The sequence below is a fragment of the Uranotaenia lowii genome, chromosome 3 (genome assembly GCF_029784155.1).
Source record: "Uranotaenia lowii strain MFRU-FL chromosome 3, ASM2978415v1, whole genome shotgun sequence".
Taxonomy (NCBI): Eukaryota; Metazoa; Arthropoda; class Insecta; order Diptera; family Culicidae; genus Uranotaenia; species Uranotaenia lowii.
In genome coordinates this window covers 350241129-350261706 of record NC_073693.1, presented here as the reverse complement: position 1 = coordinate 350261706, position 20578 = coordinate 350241129, and the positions used below count along the sequence as shown (strand labels likewise).

Sequence of the window (20578 nt, the reverse complement as noted above, 5' to 3'; positions counted from 1 at the left end):
AGTCTATTTTCAAATTATTTTCGAACCAATTATTTAGATTTTCTGACGTTAATTTCAATACACGAGGTATTCGAAAATTGGCATATCTATCTGACAATATGTTTGCTCTATTAAGTAGATAATTTTCGCTGTGGTTAACCCTTTCTTCAATCCAGATGGCTTTTCTGGCCCAGCTTTCGGCAACAAGTGCCTCAAAAGGCAGCACACCATTTTCAACGTAAAGAGCATTAACTGGTGTCGTATAGAAAGCGCCTGACGCTGTTCTTAACATATTATGATACGTTGTTTGTACCTTGAAAATTTCTTGTGGCTCGAAGATTTCCCACCCGTAGAACAGTTTGGACATTATTGTAGCAAATCCAATTTGAAGAAGAGTATCCCTGCTTCCAAGGCTACTGATAGTTTTAAGAAACCGAACTCTGATTTCGGAATCTTATTTAAGGTTTTGTATATGGTTATTAGCATTACCTTTTTGATTGATCGTGACACCCAAAATACGAATGTTTCTTTTTCGTTCTATTTCGTTTCCATTTGCTTCGAGTTTTTTTATGTTGGAAAAACGGTGTCTGCCTTTTGTACCAGAGCATGTGTGGCGAAGTGTGCTTTTTTTGGCGTTTATGGTGAATCCATTTTTATCAGCCCACCTGATAACTGCATTCACACCTTTTTGCAAGTTTTTTCGACAAATGGCTGTGAATTTACTACCAAAGATCAATAAGATATCGTCCGCATATATCAAAACTGTTATTCCTCTAGGGATGGATTCAAACACTCCATTTACCACAAGTATAAACAAAGTGGGTGAAATGACTGATCCTTGTGGTACACCTGTTTCTTGTGGCCGAGCAGAGGAAAGTGCTCCACTTACTCCCACACGAAATGTTCTTTCTTTTAAAAAAGTACTAATTATTTATAAGTTCTGTTTCCAACTTTAGCTTTCTCTAAAGCTTGCAATATTCCAGGACGCCATGTTCGATCGAATGCTTTGGATAAATCAATAGATACCAGTTCCGAATGTTTATTTTCGTGGCGATGTTCTGTCAGGATATCTTTCAGATTACTAAAGTAACTGGTGGTGCTTTTTCCGCTTCGAAAAGCATGTTGATTTTGGTTAAAGATGTTGTTTTGTTCCAAATAGTATTGCAATCTATAATTAACCATGCGTTCGAATATTTAAGCCATACAAGAAGTCAGAGATAATGGTCTGAAGCTTGAGGGGTCATCGAGTTTGGGGATGGGTATGATGATGCTTTCTCTCCACTCTATCGGGTAATCTCCAGTTTGCCATATTTCATTGAATAAATTAAGAATGACCTTTTTTGCTATTTGGGGCATATTAATAACCATGCTGTATGTTATTTCGTCTGGTCCAGTAGCTTTTCCTCTACATTTTTGCAGAGCGATATTCAGTTCTGCCAAAGTGAAGTCTGTATCCAGAGTATCGTTAGTAGCAACAAAAGGTGGTGGCAAATATGGATTTAGTTTGAGGGCTTCAGGGTCGTTTTCTTCGGAAAAATTTTCCTGAAAATTGTCTGCTAGATGATTGGCAATTTCCAATGGATCTTCTGTAAATTTTCCACAAATTGTCATTCGTACTTGTTTACGTGTTTTCCTGCCTGTGATTTGACTAAATCTTTGCCATATAATGGATGCTGGGGTATGTGCGTTAAAGGAGCTGGCGAATTCTTCCCAAGATTTCTTTTTGCTTTTCCTAATTGCTTCTTTCGCTTCCGCTCTTGCTTTTCTGAATGCTTCGTTTTTGTCATTCCAAAAATGGTCTGTTTTAGAGGTTTTTCTTAAGTCTGTCCATGTTTTTTTTCGACTTTGAATTAGTTGACTTATCTGTTCAGTCCACCAAGGAGTGTATCATGGTGCTGTATTTCCAGTTGTGCGTGGTATAGTTTTTTTTTGCGGTTTTAAAAATAGCCGCAGTAATGTTGCTGATGTTTGGTTGCGATATCGAACGAAGTTTATCGCCAATCTCTTCATTAAATTTTTCCCAGTTTGTTTCTTTTATTTTCCATTTTTTTATAACAGGCAAGTAGGGCAAGCACCGTCTAGTATGACTGAAATTGGAATATGATCACTATTTACAGGATCAGAATAGGTTGACCATTTGAGCTTTCTGGTAATGGAAGAAGAAGCGAAAGTTATGTCCATGGATGTGTCTTGGAAATCTTGAATGGGACTGAAACGCGTTATTGAGCCGTCATTTAATGGTACCATTTCGTAATCAGCTGCCCACAGAGAGATAGCTTCACCCATATTATTTGAACAGTTGTCCCATGTGAAATGGCGGCCATTAAAATCACCACCAATAAGGAAAGGGGGGCTTAAGTTTTCCAAAAGAGCTCGGAGTGCTCTTGCTGCTCTGCTATGATATCCTGATTTAAAGTGATTGTAAATGCAAATCAGTGTTACTTTTATGGGGGAAAGTAACCTAACTGCAACCGCTGGGATAAGAGGATCTATCTCGATAACTTCATGTGGTGTTTGTTTCAAGATACCTAGCACTGCATGTCCTTTTTTCGAGTTGGGGCAAAAATTTGATGTATAGGTATGATAATTGCTTTCCCAGAAAGAGTTATATGAGCCAGTAAGGGTTTCCTGAAACATTATACTTATCGGTAAGTTGTTCGATATCATCCTCGTCAACTCTGCTTCGTTTCTCCAGAATCCTCGGATGTTCCATTGGAGAACCAGTGGTCGACCTCGAGGCGTTACAGATCGAGATGATGCGGTGGTTTGTGTGGGTGGATTGAATGTTTGGTCGGTTCGAATAGGTCCTCTGCTCGTACCTTCACCGGGGTCAAATTGCGACGCGTTGTGGTTCATTGATCTGTGAAGGTGGATCGAGTTTGAGACTGATCTGTGGGAATTTGTTAAGGAACTTACCCGCAAATGTCCCGGGTGCCCCTGTACGGCACGCTCCCGACGAACATCTGGTGTCCCAGGATCATGCCAGGCAGCCGACGGGGGGCGTAGGCTTTGGGACAATGTTGCACTCATCTGGGCTGTGGGAGGAGGTTCACCTTCGACGGGTATGAGGATTGCGTTCCGGAGGGTTCCCCTGCCATCCCACATATTACCCGGGATCCGTACTACACTTTCGGAGATCCCGTGCCACAGATGGTCTGGAAGCTCCTTAAACTGGTAGTGTGGTTGTTGTAATGGTAAGTATCTGGTAGATGTTTCAATAGTAGTCTGCTGGATGGTTGGAGTGAATCTGGTTGTAACTTTTTCTGCTAGCATTTTACTTCCGAAAAAATTTAACTCTACTTTGTTTGTTGCTATCGTCCTTTTCACTTTGCTGCTCAATATGTTCCATTGCATCGTCGGAACTTTCGGAAATTTCAACCTCTTCTTCCTCTTCCTCTTCATCTTCTTGTTTTGCGTTTTTGTTTTTCTTTTTGTTATTAAGTGGCGATTGTGGTCCTCGTTTTCCTGTCTTTTCCGAAGTTTTTGGTTTGTTGTTGGCTTGCTTTACTTGCTTGTCTTGTGGACATCGGGGGTGGTAATGTGGATTGCGAATTTGTCGATTTTCTTGGACGGTTTTTGGCACTTGGAAACCTAATTGCGGTTGCTGTTCTTGACTTTGATGTTTTTGTAGCTGTTGTTGAAGTGTTTTATGGAACTGATCTTGTTGGTTAGAGACTGGTGCTGTTCTACCGGATTGGCTGGCAGGAGTGGTTGCTAGGCTGCGGTTTTTCGTCGGTGTCATTGCTGGTGAAATGTTATGCTCTCGAAGATAATTCTTTACTCTTTCCTTGTACATAGAAAATTCACTTTCAATTCTAGCAAATCTTTCATTTTCTTTCATCAGCACTTCAATATTTTTTGTTAGGTTTTGAACATTAGCTATCAACGTCTCAATGAGTTTGTCTTTTTGAGCACTGTCCGCGTCGGTGACCGACGCATAGGTGGGTTTAGCGTTTGGCATGCTAACCCTCTTCCGAGCTTCCGCCCAGGAGATGAACTCATCTGTTTTAACATGGATGACCGCTTCCTCATGGCGATACAGAGGACATTTCCTCCCCGCCGCGGAATGTTCATTACTTTCTACAGGGCAATGTGGGCAACAGAATTTTTCTTGGCATGCGTTATCTGTGTTTGAATGATTTCCAGAACATCTTGTACAGCGTGTTTTTCCCTCACAACGTTTTTTAGTATGCCTATATTCTAAACAGTTTCTACATATCATAGGACTTTCATAGTAAGTGCGTACATCGACTTTCATCCAGCCGAAAAAAACTTCTTTGGGTAGGCGTGTGCTGCCGAAGGTCAATATCGCTAATGGAGTATTGACTTTCTGTTTGTCGACGAATTTTGTGATTTTACGAACAGCAATGACTCCTTGATTTTTGAGTTGTTCTAAGATTTCATTTTCGGGGATGTTTGTGGACTCTGGTTGATAAACAATTCCCAGTGTTTTGTTCAATCCGGGATGATCAAAAATGTCGACGACTGTATTTGTATCTAGTTCTTTTATTTTCTTCAATTCATCTGCCAATTTTGGATTGAAAGTGCTAAGCGTGTAGCTGAAGCCTCTACTATCAATCGCCATCTCGATTTCTTTTTTAAGGGGTTTTCCAAGTTTACCTTCAATAATAGAAGCAAACCAAAAAGGGTTGTTCGGAAGAGGGTTTGGGTTTTCTCCAGATCGTTTCACCATCAAATAAATTTTACGCCCGTCAAACGTTGACGAACGCATATATGGGGGGATGGGGGATGAATCCACATGTGTTGTGGAGCCCCCACCCACGGGGGTTGCGCCAACCATGGCGCTCTTCTGCTTTTACTTTTTTACTTTTCCTCTTTTTATGTATTCCCAAGATCCACAATTTCAAAAAAGGAGGGGGGAGGGGGGGGGGGGCACTAGTAACTTTTAATATTCGTTTTATATGTTTCACTACCAGGGTACCAAATTCCTTAAGAAGTGTGCAAAATTGCACAGCAGCTCAAAACGATTTTCACGGGATTTCACTCATATGCCACGCTACTCTTAGCTACCCGGATCCCAGACTTGCAGTAGAGATAAATAGATCTCACTTTCCCAACCCAAGCTTCAAAACACGTGCTTCTCCCTCTGCGAGCTTTCAATCTTTATTTTCTCTCCGCAACGCGCAACTGGAGCGGAACGCACTCGCGCTCTCACTTTTTACACAGCAAGAGTTCTAGTAAGCTTTTTATAGCATGAGCGAGCTTTCGATAATCGCTTTTGATATTGCTTACTCTCTTTTTCGAAGGAACTCTTTTCCGTTTGTTTGTACGGTTTATACCCGTAAACACTACCGCGTGCAAAACTACTTCGAACTTAGGCTGCCCGATATACGGGACTTCACGCACACTGTTTGGGGCTTTGTATAGATACTTTTAGGCACTGCTCTTCACCCAACTTGGGGGAACTTATTGGAAAAAAATATCACTAAAATTAATCTTTCCGCACTCACGCCACTAAGTTAACTTTAATCAGTAAAGATTTTCCGGATGCTTATGCGAAAGCTCAACGATAAATTGATTCCGTTTTTCACTTCCGACATACGATTTTAGGAAATTTTCTTTGCCGAACGATTCGATACATCTGCCTCAGAAATCTGGATCTGGAATGATTTTTCGATTATAGTTTGAAATAGTTTTTTCGTGCTTATTGCAATAATTTATTTACATTATGAATCATTTTCATTTATGTTTATCTCGTCTAACATGTATGAAAGTTGCAGTGTTATTTTTGAAATTTCGAAAATTAATCTCTTTTTTTTCTTTTTTCTATTTTTTTCTATTTTTCTTTTTTTTTAATTTTTACAAAGAAAACTTTCGGATTTTAAGTTACAGGTTTTAAGTCGATTCAAATTAATTTGAATTTTTTTTTGCAAAATGAACGTTGAGTGCAGCTATTTGGAATAATCATGCAGTAATAGAGTATAGAGATCGCTCTACAGAAACAAATCTTATTTTTTTTAAAGACACCACTCATTGAAATTTCACGATGTGCTCTAAATAGACGAAAAAAATGAGCGAAGAAAAACACGAGAGCTCCATAAAATTGGGCCAATGCATGTTTTAAGCTATGCAGCACAAATGAACTAAAAGCAGCGGGATATACGCAGGCTTCGAAAATAATCATAAAAGTTTCTAAGACACCTGCCAAAACGGCTGAATTGCAGAGTTTTTTTGAAGTCCATTACATGACAAAAAACTACAAAAATTTGTTGATGCAAATTTGAATGGAGATCAATACAATCAAGTGGTAAGAATATAAGAGGATTTTCAATAAAATAATTTAATGATATTTGTATTGTTCAAGGTGGAAGATAATATTTGAAGTATCAAGCGGATTCGATACTGATATCGATTTTTTTTATTATCAAAAAGCTTAAAAATTATTGCTAGGTGATTGAATTGGCTAAAAATTATTTCATAAACATTAATATTATTTTAATAGTCTTACTCCAAGATATTCAAATGTATGATTTAGTATAAACATCAAAAAACACTTTTGGCTAAATTGGCTCAGATTCAAATATCTCAGACTGAACTTCATTTTTAAGTTTGATAAACATTGATATTTGTGGATTTAAGATAAAAAAAAAGATAAAATACTTCCACGTTTATTTGATGTCCCGTAGACCTTAAAATTTTGATGCATATGCTGAATGGCCACTCATTCGGGAAAGTCGAGAAATGCGGATAAAAGTCAAGATTTCAAATCGATCGGGAAAAAAGTGGAAAAATTTCGGGAGGTTAATAAAAAAAATTAAACTCGAAACTTCGTGCAACTCAAAAATGATAAAATTCTTTGCTTCGGTCCAGTTGTAACCAAGAAAAAGCTGGTAGAAATATAATATTTTTCCGTTTGATTTTCTTTGTGGTCTTCAGTGTGTGAAATTCCGTTTAACAAGCATTCTCTGTTATGTTTAAGTAACTGAATGTCTCATCCGAAATTCCGAACATCAACTTATGAAGGACTTAATTCAAATAAAAAGTATCACATACAATGCTGGCCCAAAGTTTTTAATTCTTTTGATCTCATTCAAGAGATCGTGAGTATAACCTTGTTTGTACGTTTTCGACAAAATGTGAGTGTTGAGTTTATATAACTTATGTTTAGCTCAATATTGGGACATTTTCCCAAAACTAAACATATAATTCAAACCCGATCATCTCAGGATGGAGTAGACCGAATTTGAAAATTCTAGTTGTATTCGAATCCTTTTTTTAAACTCATCAAAACGCATTTATTTAATTTTGTGCAAAAAAAAATGCAATGTACTTATAATATGTAAACAGCTACTTGAGTTATCGTCCAAAAGTTTGGAATCAGTCTTCGAAAACATGCATTTGTGTTTCACGCGTATCTCTGTTATCAAACAACGAATAGCTCACCTGATGAGCTGATTTCTAAGCTAGTGAGTTCAACTTGCATTATGGATACTAAGTTGAAATATTTTTGAAGACTAACATCATTAAATTTTTAGCTAAATTTCGACTTTTTTCTGATGATTTTCACCAAATAGTCCGACCGTTTAAAAAAACATGAAAATTTGTTCTGATCATAACTTAGTTGTCTCACATGTTATTGCAGATCGGATTGACTTATTTGCAAGCTTATTTAATTGTAGTTTGAAAAAGGATTCGAATGCAACTCGAATTTGGAAATTCTGGCCACCTCACCCTGAGATGATCAGGTTTTAATTTTAGGTTCAGATTCAGGAAAATGTCCCAACTTTAAGCTAAACTTTAGTTTTATGTATAAACTCAACATTAACATTCTGTTGAAAACATACAAAGAAGGTTTCGCTAATGATCTCTTGAATGAAATCAGAAGATTTTTAATATGTCATAAGATGGCTGAGATATGACAGATCAAAATTTTCATGTTTTTGAAGAGGTGATCCACATTTAGCCAACAGTGTATGTAATAATAGCATTCGAAATTGGAACTCCATACGATATCTACAGACTGCATATGAATTGAAGTCAGAGATCCGTCGTTTACTTTCTTTAGAGAGTTTTTGTTGAATCTTTAAATAATGAAAAGAAAAAAAACTTTGTTGAATGAACAAACTTTCAACAAATATGTATTCTAGTTTCAAGTTTTAGGTCTTATTTTTTATGTTTGTATGAATTTAACATAAAGAATCTTTAGTGCACTTTTAAACGAATATTTTGTTGGGCTTGAGCAGGCCAAACAAAGCACCATCACCATGAGAAAAGTTTGAAACAACAGACCAAAAAAGCAACTTTGATTAAATGAGTTTCTTTATTGAAAATTACTAATTCTGGCCCTCTAAATTCATAAATTGTTCCTTGTGGGGATGTTTCTAAAAAAAAATGCTGATGGCGTTAAATTCGATTTGGACGAATTCCAACCATTCGTTTTTCTGTATAAAATAAAAAATCAGGAAATATTTTCAAAAAAATTTAGTTTCACTGTGTATGTATGGAGAAAATTAACGAGGAACACATCGCTTAATTTCTAATCTAAATTTACACAGAAATCTCAGATCTGTTTTTGAACTGTATTCATGCCTTGATAACACTAGTTTACAAAATTTAAAAAAAATCGTGAACTTGATTAACTGACCAACATTTTTAATGTAAAATCAGGCGCTGAATCCGAAAATGAAATTCAAAAAAATCTCAGTAGAACCGTTTTTGAGTTATGCTCAAAATTTGAAATTTCGGAAAAATTAAAAAAGTTCTTGTACTTCGATTGAAATATCTCGACCGGCGTAACAGTAATTTGAAATCCCTCTTTTGCATATTGAAGGTGAATAAATTTTCTATCGATCATCTGAACACTGTTTTTGCGTTTGACCAACAGTATTGTTGATATTAGTGACTTTATGAGAAAAAAAAATATAAAAAACGCATTTTTTTAGAGAAAACTTTGCTTCAACAAAAGTTTTAGGCTCGATGGTAGGTTTTGAAAAATCTGATTTTCTTTTGCGCTTAAATGGCAATTCAGAACAAAGATTTCAAGTGGTTATTTATCAAAATCGGTTGAAAATTGAAGAAGTTATGGCTACTTTACTATAATAGTATTTTTTGTAGTTTTTCATAATTTAACGAACCGCAGTACACTTATAATAGTATAGGAAGAATGAAACATAATAAATCTCACTCGCTCCAAGTCAAAATTATTTATTAGCTTACCAGAAAGTCACATGCCAAGTTTCAGGAAGATCTGACCATAGGGAGGGGTTGCTTGAGTCTCAAACGTGAATAAAATTTTAAGGTTTTCTGCCCGAGAGGAACAAAAAATACTGATTTTTTATCAATAACTTTTTTAATCCAGCCGATTGTTTTTTTATGGTTAGATTTTTTAAAGCCTAAGTTGAGACAAATATTTCACCCGAAGACTGCAACACGATTATACTTGAAGTAAAAAAGTTATTATAATTAATAATTTGTTTTTGAAAAGCATAAAGATTTAGTTAGTTTATAACATACATACGATCACACATAAATTTAAAAAAATCTTGCTTGTGTCTTGAATTAACTTATTAGCCGCTATTTTGAATCATTTATACGAAACAGAAAATTAATGAAAATAATTTTACTATATAGCACTCCTTAACATTCCATGACATTTATATTTTAGGTATTTACTGCATTCCCTTTAAAACAAAATGTTTCCACTTTTTAAAATATTTCTATTTTTTAATGTTTTAGATGGAAAATTATTTGTTTTCTAGAAATTGAAAAAAAATTAATTATCTAAATCAGTTTCATTTTTGTTTAGTTTAAAACTTTGCGGATTTTCTTTTTTCAGTTAGGCTTTCTCCAATGTTCTTATTTTTATTTAAAATTGGTTTTCTTGTTAGCGAGATTTGAAAATGCGAAGAATTAGGGCCGGTAATAATTAAGTGTTAATAAATTTTAATATTTTTGAATTTGATATGATTGATTTGCTATGAGGTTTATTAGAAAATAATCATAAAGAAGTGTGAGGTATAATGGTTCGAGTTCTGACTGTTTTAAAAAAAAAGTATTTTTGTTTGGATTTTGAAAAATGGTTGGGAATGGTGGGCCAAAAAATCCAAATAGATTAGATAACGTTCAGAGTTTATAAGTTGACCCAAAACTGAAATTTCATAATTCATTTAGTTTTTTTAAAGCAATTTCAGATGAGGAAATAGAAAAGAGAGTTGTGTATGATCGAAAAGTTCCTAAGTCCTGACTCGCGAACGTTTCGACAAGATTCCTAAAACAGGATTTATGTTCGACTCTATCGCGTTAAAAAAACAAATGACAAAATATTTTTCATAACACTTGATTTGGCATAAGAAAACTTTACAGATAGGACGTATTTTAAGTTCTGAACGTGTATAAAAACATAAAAATATGGATGGGCCAATATACCCCACAAAATGTGGCCCACGATTCCCCACAAGCTATGATTTGCAAATTGGTTGCATTTGTGTGACTAATTGATGTTTCTTGAACATTTCCTTTTAGCTTGGCTTGTTGACTACTCATATCCACCTTAAATCATTAAGCCCGAAATGCTCTAAATAGTCTTAAAAAATACCACCATTTTCTCATGGTTTCAATAAAAACATAATATTTTATTGTATCAAATCATTCAATGCATTTCGAATTTCATGATTGCTGGCGTGGCTAAGTAGAACGAGTTCCACATGGCCAATGGTTGGTACTCCGTGATTGATCGAGGCCATGAATTTTGTACAAGGGCCAAAAGAATGCAGCTTGGGATTAGCAACTCATTCTCAATGCACAAAACTAATGCTCTCCGTTTAAAAAATGATCAATAACGGCGCCGGCCACGTCCTAGTAGTCAAAGAGGGATGAAGGAAGGATTGTTAGTAAGATACTTTTAAGGATCAACCATAAATCTGTCATTCCAGTTATCTTCAAAAGCTTGTTTTGAAAAACTCTGAAACAATAATAAGTTAGTATCACCAGCTATAGAAACCGTCTATACTTCTGCGAATCTATATTCAAGTATCTCAGGAAGGGTTGTTTTAGTAAGGGAGAGGGTTGGATCAGGAGCCATTTTTGGAAAATGGTGCGATCTTTGGTTGACCTACACTTCCTATGCTCCTAAACATTTCCTAAGGAAACTCCTAATAATATCTACGAGGTGTTTTAAATAGAAAATTTAATAAGAATTATGAACTCTAAAATAAACAATTGACGGTTTGTCATATATAATACTTGAAAAAAATTTTTAATTTCACAGGAAAACAATGTTTTTGTGCCAATGATAAAAAAATGAAAAAGGAATTGTATACTTTAGGACCGAAACTTAATCTGCATCTAAGCAAAGATGAATGTAAGGATTTGTTCAGCTGATACTTTTGACTACTGTAATATCGATAATTTCTCCTAACTGCGCTTCTGTGATTTCTGGTAAAGGTTCAGAATACAAGTGATTGATGCAGAAGAAATACTTCCATATATTCTTTTATCCTATTAATGCTCAGCTAAACCTTAGGTGAAGATTTATAGGTTACTGACGCGGTGTGCTTTGCTACACTTTATGAAAATAAATGATCTTTTCTTTAATTTTTAAATTTAATCTTTTGTCGGCAACCGCTTTAAAATGAGATCTGCAACTGGAGTTTCAATTATCATTTTAAAGATGATTTAATCTTACTTTTTGTTATTCAAGGTCTGAAATTTTTAATCAGTTTATATATAAGGTAGATCGAAAAACTTGAATATCAAACCAAATGAGTTGTTAAGCAAAATAAAATAATAAATTTGCGAAAATTGGATTTGTTTTTGCAACAAACATGATATTCAAAATTTTGTCATATTCTTCTTTGACAATGATTTAAAATCAAACGCATGAACTTACTCAAGAAAAGGATGGCATGGCACCCCGGGGATCCCCCTTTTTACACTTGTAGTTTCTTTAGAGAAATGTTCATACATCAATTCTTCCTAACGACCTATTCGGACATTGACATATTTAGTTTAAGTATTAGAATCTTTCAAATTCATTTGATTTATAACAATTGTTGAAAAATTCAGTGGCATGTCTATTTGGCCCATTTTTATTTGAGCGCTTTGTGTGAAAACCCTATCTTGGATTGAAAGAAATTATAATGTCAATTTAAACAGAAAGGCATTTTTTTTTAAAGTTTTACCCACCGGTAAGCGAAACAATTATAATGAATATGATCAATTGATCGCACCAGGTAACTTTTTTCTACCCAACCTGAGACGTAAAGTAGCTAGGCAACTCAATTTGCCGACAGCTGATTAGGAAGAAAATAAGGCTAGGTGAGGAAAGCAACCAGAAACGTTATGCGAAAACAATCGAGGTGACTCACCCAGCATAAAATATATTGTTTCCAATGCTTATATTTCCGTTTTTTTCGAATGAACGAACGAACGAACGTTTTTTTTAAAAACTATGTGAGCAAAAAACCTTTCAATGCATCTCTTTTAAGCTAACCGTTCTTCGTAAATACTAAATAGTTTCAAATAGATTTAAGCAAGTTTTGAAAATACTGTTTCTTGATAAATTTCTTTTCCACGTGAAAAAAACATGACAAAACTAAGATTATTAGCGTATGAGCACATTGTTGTTATGAACTTTGGACTCCCCTTCGATGCAATTTGCGGGTGCTTGATTTAATTTGTAAGTAAATTTTTTAAGCTTTATTAATAAAAGAAGTACGACTTATGATGCGTGCATAAGTCAATAACAAACTGAAAAATATGCTTACGCAAAGCGACGACGATGACAGTTAAATTGAGATTTTTATCTCAACACATATCTGAGATATTCACAGTGGCCCGGCTTTTGTGACTTTTTATTTTATTTTTGATAATCGGGAATTTTCTAAGACCAAGCGGAAAAAAGTCAGCAAAAATGTAGGAAATAAAAATTGGGATTTAAATGGCAACCCCGATGATTATTATTAATGTATGAATTTCTTCTAAGAAGTCATTGAAACTGAAAAGTGTTGCTTTAGTTACATACAAAATAAAAACAGCCATGAAACTTATTTGTAATAAAAAGTAAAAAGCACATCCTAACGGAGATAAATCAATGAATGAAAAATAATTGTTGTATTCGACATCACAGAAGATAAATAAAATAAAACAAATTTATTTGGCTATGTTTGTGTGATGTCGATCTAAATGTACAAAAAAGGGTAAACTAAAAAAAGGTTGGCCTAAGAACCGCAGATTTTCAAAGCTGCTGCTATATATTGTTTGTTTGGATTTTTTTTTCCGGTGGAAAAGATGGATTGGCTTAGGAATCACAGATTTTAAAGGCAGCTTTTGCTGATTGTTTGTTTTGATTATCCTCCCATGGGAAAAATAATGATTGGCTTAGGAACAGCAGATTTTTAAGGCTGCTGCTGTATATTGTTTGTTTGGATTTGGTTTTCCGGGGAAAGAAAGGATTGACTTGGGAAGCGCAGATTTTTAAGGCAGCTACTACTGATTGTTTGTTTTGGTTTAGTAAATTTTCAAGGCAGCATCGGCTGCTGAGGACTGGCTGAGGAAAAGCAGATTTTTAAGACTGCCGCTGCTGATTTTTGTTTTAATTTGGCCTTCCGGTGGAGTAAGGCGGATTGGCTCAGGAAGGGCAGATTTTTAAGGCAGCAAATGGATGTATGGGATAGAATTCCTGATCAAATTTTATAAACCAACCCATGCCTCTAAGTACTCAAAGTTTCGGTTTTTTTACTCTTAAAAATCATGGAAGGAGTCAGGCCCGTGCGAAGGACCCGTCCATGGGGGGGGAATTTCCAAATTCAAATTCAGCCAAAAATAACAACAATACCAAAAATATGCAAAAATTAATCAAATTGATTTCAAAACAATTTTCATCGAGGGATTAACGATACGTTTTCACCCTAATAAAAATAATGAATTACAAGTTTTGTTGTAAATATTGAAAGCACAAAGTTTATACAAATTTAGTTGACATTGGGCAAATTTTAAATTTCAAATTGCTACTTCAAATAGTTTTTGAACTTTCTAAAGGTAAATTAAAAATCCTTATCGACTAAAAAATTTATAAATATAATGCAAATAAAATAAACAAAATTTATAAATTAATAAATTTATTAATGTCAAACGAAGGTTTTAGAATTTAAATATTTTGCCGGTTTCAATCGGAATATTGGGTCCTGGAAAGGATAGAATGTGGAAACTATATTTTTCGTATTAAAAACCTAGTTTCAAAGGCTTCCAAGCATTTTTCTAGAACAAAAAAAATCAGAATAAAAAAAAACACACTTTTAAAAAATATTTCATAAAATTTTAATAATTAAGCTTTAAAATTCGGTAAGTTTATTTGAAAATTAAAACAAAGTATGAAGAAGAAAATGATAAGTTTTTTAATATTTTAGAAGTTTTTTTTCAGTAAACTCGTCTAACCATTTTAAAAACTTATTAATAGAATTTAATGGATAACTCAAAGGAACAGCATTTTGGTACCTATGACTGAATGATTTATTTGGTAGATTTAAGCGCACTGAACTCGTTTTTTGTGAAATTTTGTCTATCACCTTGCGTTTTGGTTATATGGAGTTTATAAGCTTTAAAATGTATCAGTTTTTGGTGAAATCAATCATTGATAACTGATGAAATAACAAATCTACGTTAAAGAAAAATATGATTTTGAGTTTGTTTAAGGGAATAATATTTTGAAGGCGATGATGCATCATCTAAAAATTTGAATTTTACAGTTATGAAAAAATTTAAAATATAATATTGCAAGTATTTCTGACATTATTAAATAAAGTTTAGTAGAAATTGAATTAATTTAATAAAATTTGTTCAAACCTGCAAAACGATTAATTTTGTTTACTATAAAAATATCTAAATCTCAATTTGATTTAAAACTTCATTCATCGCTTTTGAATTCGATGATAAGATTTAAAATAACAAGAAACACAAAACAAAATTAAGACTGAAATTAATTTCTTGGAGAATATTTCATATCAGCACGAATTTTTGTAAATCAAAATTTTTAGTAATAAAGTAGAGGATACCAGATTTAAGAATTTGTTTTGCTTATTCTGCATGACCATTATGGGTCATGAAATATGGCTTCCAACTTGCTTATATATAAAATTAGTATTCGATGAATAAATTTTGATGTTAGAATGGTTGAATTTATTTCGTTACACTTCCTGATAAAAACCCATTCTAAAGACGAGATAGTGTTTTTGAATGTCAAGTTTAGAGTCTCAATACAAAATGTTGATCGAATTGCAAATAGAAATGAATAATAAAAAATAAGTTAGGATTCGTGAACAGCATATAAGTAATTTCGTGAAATGAAATGTCTCAAATCAACGGTGAGTTAAAACTAATTTCCGCCGGAGGCGAGAAAAAATTCTGACTTTAAAATCAAGTAATTTCCCTTTACTACGTTGAAAATTTTACTTGGAAAAATTCTCCATGGGGGGGGGGTTAAACCCCTAAAACCCCCCCGTTCGCACGGCCTTGGAAGGAGTGACCAAGGGAAATAGGATTTATCAAAGTTTTTATTTAGATGTCAAATGATTAAAAAAATGAATAAAACTACTAGATAGAAAAAAGTTATTATTTCAAAACTTAAATGCATTAAAATCATCAAAGGTTTTGGTTATTTTTCAGTCCCAGAAATTTGAATTTTGTCCAAAAATGTTTTTTCAAGGGAACACCAGATATTTTTCCTTTTCCTGAGAGATTCCATGAAATCATCGTAAATTTGTCCATATTCATTGGGGAAGTTGTATTTCTTCTTAGTTCATTATCATAATGGAAACTGCACAAAGAGCTACAATGTTCTCATAATATTAATGCAAATAACAAACGTTCACTCCAATGCTCCCTGACTTATTCATGACAGGCCGCAGCACCCAGTTAAAATGTTGGAAACAGAACAGAGAGGCAAACTCCAAAACTTACAGTTCACAAAGTGATTAGCCGATGTCATGTTGACGTCCACCGGCATCAGATTGCTCATATCGGTTGCTGCGGAGACGACGTCGGCGGCCGAAGAAAGGAACTGCTGATGTGGATTCTGGTGCTGCTGCTGTTGCTGATGATGATGCTGATGGTGTGGGTGGTGGGCTGAGTGAGATTGTTGTGGGTGCTGTTGCTGTTGCTGATGGGAATGCAAATGGCCTCCATTCTGCCCATCCTGGGAGGAGGACGTCGTCGTCGTCGTTCCGTTTGTCGTCGTTGATCCACCGACGCCGTTCGATTCCAGTCCGTTGCCATTGCAGTGCATCATTTCGGCACCATTAAGACCTGCACCACAGCCATTGCCATTCAGCGTCGCCGCCGTCGTCGTCAGGTTGCCATTGGTGGTGCTGAGGGACGTCGGAGAACACGAATTGACGCCACCCCCGCCACCTCCACCTCCTCCTCCACCTGTGCCACCTCCACTGGAGCCATTCAGAAGGCCGTTGCTGGCACCATTGCAACTTCCATTGGTAGCTAGCAACACAAAGATAAAATAGAGAGATGAATGAAAGGATCGGGCGTCGCGTGTCGTGCTGCTGATTCTGTTTGGCCTGACAGACATGGCGGCAACCAAGAAGCAATCAAGTTTCCCAGAAGGCATCCAGATCAGGACCAGGACCAGAAGCCAGATTAGTCGCCTAGTTGCCTAGTCGACGACAACGACGACCGTCAACTTACCGTGCTTGACCGAGTTCAGGGCCTGCATCTCCCACATTTGCTCCTGTCGGATGTCGTCGTGATAGTCCTGCGAAACCAGATAGAAACAGAAAGCGGAACAAGGATTAGTGTCCGAGTTGATAAATCGGGCTTACAACGATCCCCGGTACAGATCCGGGACAAAATTGCTTCATTATCACTTCGGGTTTTTGTTTTGAATATTCAACGCTAGCAGCTGCCAGAGGTGTGCCCGGTTCAGCATAATTAAACTCACTTAAGGATGTAAACAACAGACATGGCGTTATGCTGGTAATTTGCTAATAAAGACAGATCGTGAAAAATCCAAAGGAAAAATTAACAAAAATTATAAAAAGATACGGAAACTTTCGAAATTTTAATTGTCAAAACCAGGGATGAGAATGTCATCCAAAAGACAGTCGCGATCGTGACAGTCGCATAACATTTTCCAATGACATTCGAAAATGTCGCAATGACATTGACGGTCATCCAAAAAAATGTTAAACGACTGGAAACAATGTCATTCGATTTTGCAATGACAGTCGCTCAGAAAAATGTCATCGAATTATTCATCTCGATAACATTTTTAACTTGCGACAGTCGGAGATTCTGTTGGTCCTCTGACTGTCGGAATGACATTTTTGAATTTTCGATTCCGTGACTGTCATGGAAAAATTTTAAAAATGTCATGGTTTTGACAGTCATGACATTCATTGGCCACGGCCCATCTGGCTGGTTCCGAAATCCGGAAAATCAAAATGATCAGATTTTAACTTGCGGCACATCAATAGAAAGCTCTTGGCCTGTACATGGTGGGAATTGATAGGAAAAGTGGTTCGGGGCCATCTGGTCCTGGCCACGGCCAATCTGGCCGGTTCCGAAATCCGGAAAATCAAAATGATCCGATTTTAACTTGCGACACATCAATAGAAAGCTCTTGGCCTGTACATGGTGGGAATTGATAGGAAAAGTGGTTCGGGGCCATCTGGTCCTGGCCACGGCCAATCTGGCCGGTTCCGAAACCCGGAAAATCAAAATGATCAGATTTTCACTTGCGACACATCATTAGAAAGCTCTTGGCCTGTACATGATGGGAATGGATAGGAAAAGTGGTTCGGGGCCATCTGGTCCTGGCCACGGTCAATCTGACCGGTTCCGAAATCCGGAAAATCAAAATGATCAGATTTTAACTTGCGGCACATCAATAGAAAGCTCTTGGCCTGTACATGGTGGGAATTGATAAGAAATGTAATTCGGGGCCACCTGGTCTTGGCCACGGCCAATCTGGCCGGTTCCGAAACCCGGAAAATCAAAATGATCAGATTTTCACTTGCGACACATCATTAGAAAGCTCTTGGCCTGTACATGATGGGAATTGATAGGAAAAGTGGTTCGGGGCCATCTGGTCCTGGCCACGGCCAATCTGGCCGGTTCCGAAACCCGGAAAATTAAAATGATCAGATTTTCACTTGCGACACATCATTAGAAAGCTCTTGGCCTGTACATGATGGGAATTGATAGGAAAAGTGGTTCGGGGCCATCTGGTCCTGGCCACGGCCAATCTGGCCGGTTCCAAAACCCGGAAAATTAAAATGATCAGATTTAAACTTGCGACACATCATTGGAAAGCTCTTGGCCTGTACATGATGGGAATTGATAGGAAAAGTGGTTCGGGGCCATCTGGTCCTGGCCACGGCCAATCTGGCCGGTTCCGAAATCCGGAAAATCAAAATGATCAGATTTTAACTTGCGGCACATCAATAGAAAGCTCTTGGCCTGTACATGGTGGGAATTGATAAGAAATGTAATTCGGGGCCACCTGGTCCTGGCCACGGCCAATCTGCCCGGTTCCGAAACCCGGAAAATCAAAATGATCAGATTTTCACTTGCGACACATTATTAGAAAGCTCTTGGCCTTTATATGATGGGAATTGATAGGAAAAGTGGTTCGGGGCCATCTGGTCCTGGCCACGGCCAATCTGGCCGGTTCCGAAATCCGGAAAATCAAAATGATCAGATTTTAACTTGCGGCACATCAATAGAAAGCTCTTGGCCTGTACATGGTGGGAATTGATAAGAAATGTAATTCGGGGCCACCTGGTCCTGGCCACGGCCAATCTGCCCGGTTCCGAAACCCGGAAAATCAAAATGATCAGATTTTCACTTGCGACACATTATTAGAAAGCTCTTGGCCTTTATATGATGGGAATTGATAGGAAAAGTGGTTCGGGGCCATCTGGTCCTGGCCACGGCCAATCTGGCCGGTTCCGAAATCCGGAAAATCAAAATGATCAGATTTTAACTTGCGGCACATCAATAGAAAGCTCTTGGCCTGTACATGGTGGGAATTGATAAGAAATGTAATTCGGGGCCACCTGGTCCTGGCCACGGCCAATCTGGCCGGTTCCGAAACCCGGAAAATCAAAATGATCAGATTTTCACTTGCGACACATCATTAGAAAGCTCTTGGCCTGTACATGATGGGAATTGATAGGAAAAGTGGTTCGGGGCCATCTGGTCCTGGCCACGGCCAATCTGGCCAGTTCCGAAACCCGGAAAATTAAAATGATCAGATTTAAACTTGCGACACATCAATAGAAAGCTCTCAATATGTTTGTTTGATTTGCATTTTGTTGCATATTACCCCAGACATCTAACTGAATTATAAAAAAAATTATTTAAAAAAATTGAGTGTTTGTTCGAAAAATATTTTTACATCAACAGTGTTGGTATAGCATGAGGAAACTAATAAAAAGTTTAGGTAATATTATCAAGCCAATCCGTCATACTGGGAAAAGTTTTTCACGGCATAAAAAAATGTTAAAATTTGTACATTCATTGCTGGATTTTTCAAATTAAAAAAATATTTGAAAAACTAGCTTAAGATGCGAGAAATTACATCATCTTCGTTTTAAAAGATAACTTTATACAATACATTAATTTAAAAATTGATTCAGTGTGGTATACATGTTGCATCTAACCCCGCTGTTGCATGATACTCCATTTGACGGTACAATAAAAATAAAAAAAAAAACATCATTCGAAGCCATAGGAAAGTATATTTTGAGAAAGAATGGCACAGGCCTTCTTACCACGCAGGTGCGTCTTGTACAGTTTTTCCCTACTCATAAAAGAGTAGGTATGGTAACCTATGTCCAGAGCATTGATTTCGACTTAAAATTTAGAAGATAAAATTTATACTTTGAATTGCTTTGAATTTTATATATTTTCAAAGTATTTTTTTTTAATTCATTTATTTGTTAGAGCGTCAAAGATGGTAAAACGACAAAAATCAGAACAAAAAAAAAATATATTTTTTTAAATGAATGTAAATTTTTTCCTGTTTATTTACAGTACGAGTATTTCGAGCCACTTTTCGAATCAAATCCCATCATTTCTAATGATGTGTCGCAAGTTAAAATCTGATCATTTTGATTTTCCGGATTTCGGAACCGGCCAGATTGGCCGAGGCCAGGACCAGATGGCCCCGAACCACTTTTCCTATCAATTCCCATCATGTACAGGCCAAGAGCTTTCTAATGATGTGTCGCAAGTGAAAATCTGATCATTTTGGTTTTCCGGATTTCGGAACCGGCCAGATTGGCCGTGGACAGGACCAGATGGCCCCGAACCACTTTTCCTATCAATTCCCATCATGTACAGGCCAAGAGCTTTCCAATGATGTGTCGCAAGTTAAAATCTGATCATTTTGATTTTCCGGATTTCGGAACCGGCCAGATTGGCCGTGGCCAGGACCAGATGGCCCGAACTACTTTTCCTATCAATTCCCATCATATGCAGGCCAAGAGCTTTCTTATGATGTGTCGCAAGTTAAAATCTGATTATTTTGATTTTCCGGATTCCGGAACCGGCCAGATTGGCCAGTCCACACGGCAAAGTCAGCAAGGAACCGTTTTGACTGTCGCGACTGTCATTTTAATAACATTTC

General features: G+C 36.4%; 1 protein-coding gene across 1 annotated transcript in view; it reads right to left on the bottom strand.

The window, feature by feature from the left end:
- Window positions 1-16694, bottom strand: part of LOC129754290 (probable serine/threonine-protein kinase MARK-A) — a 50546-nt gene extending 33852 nt beyond the window's left edge. The window contains exons 1-2 of the mRNA XM_055750254.1: window positions 16633-16694; window positions 15895-16428 (exon numbers count right to left, since the gene is read on the bottom strand). Coding sequence (XP_055606229.1) covers window positions 15895-16428; window positions 16633-16669 — 571 coding nt within the window. The 5' untranslated portion in view covers window positions 16670-16694. The remainder of the gene's footprint in view (window positions 1-15894; window positions 16429-16632) is intronic.
- Between the last annotated feature and the right edge of the window lie 3884 nt (window positions 16695-20578).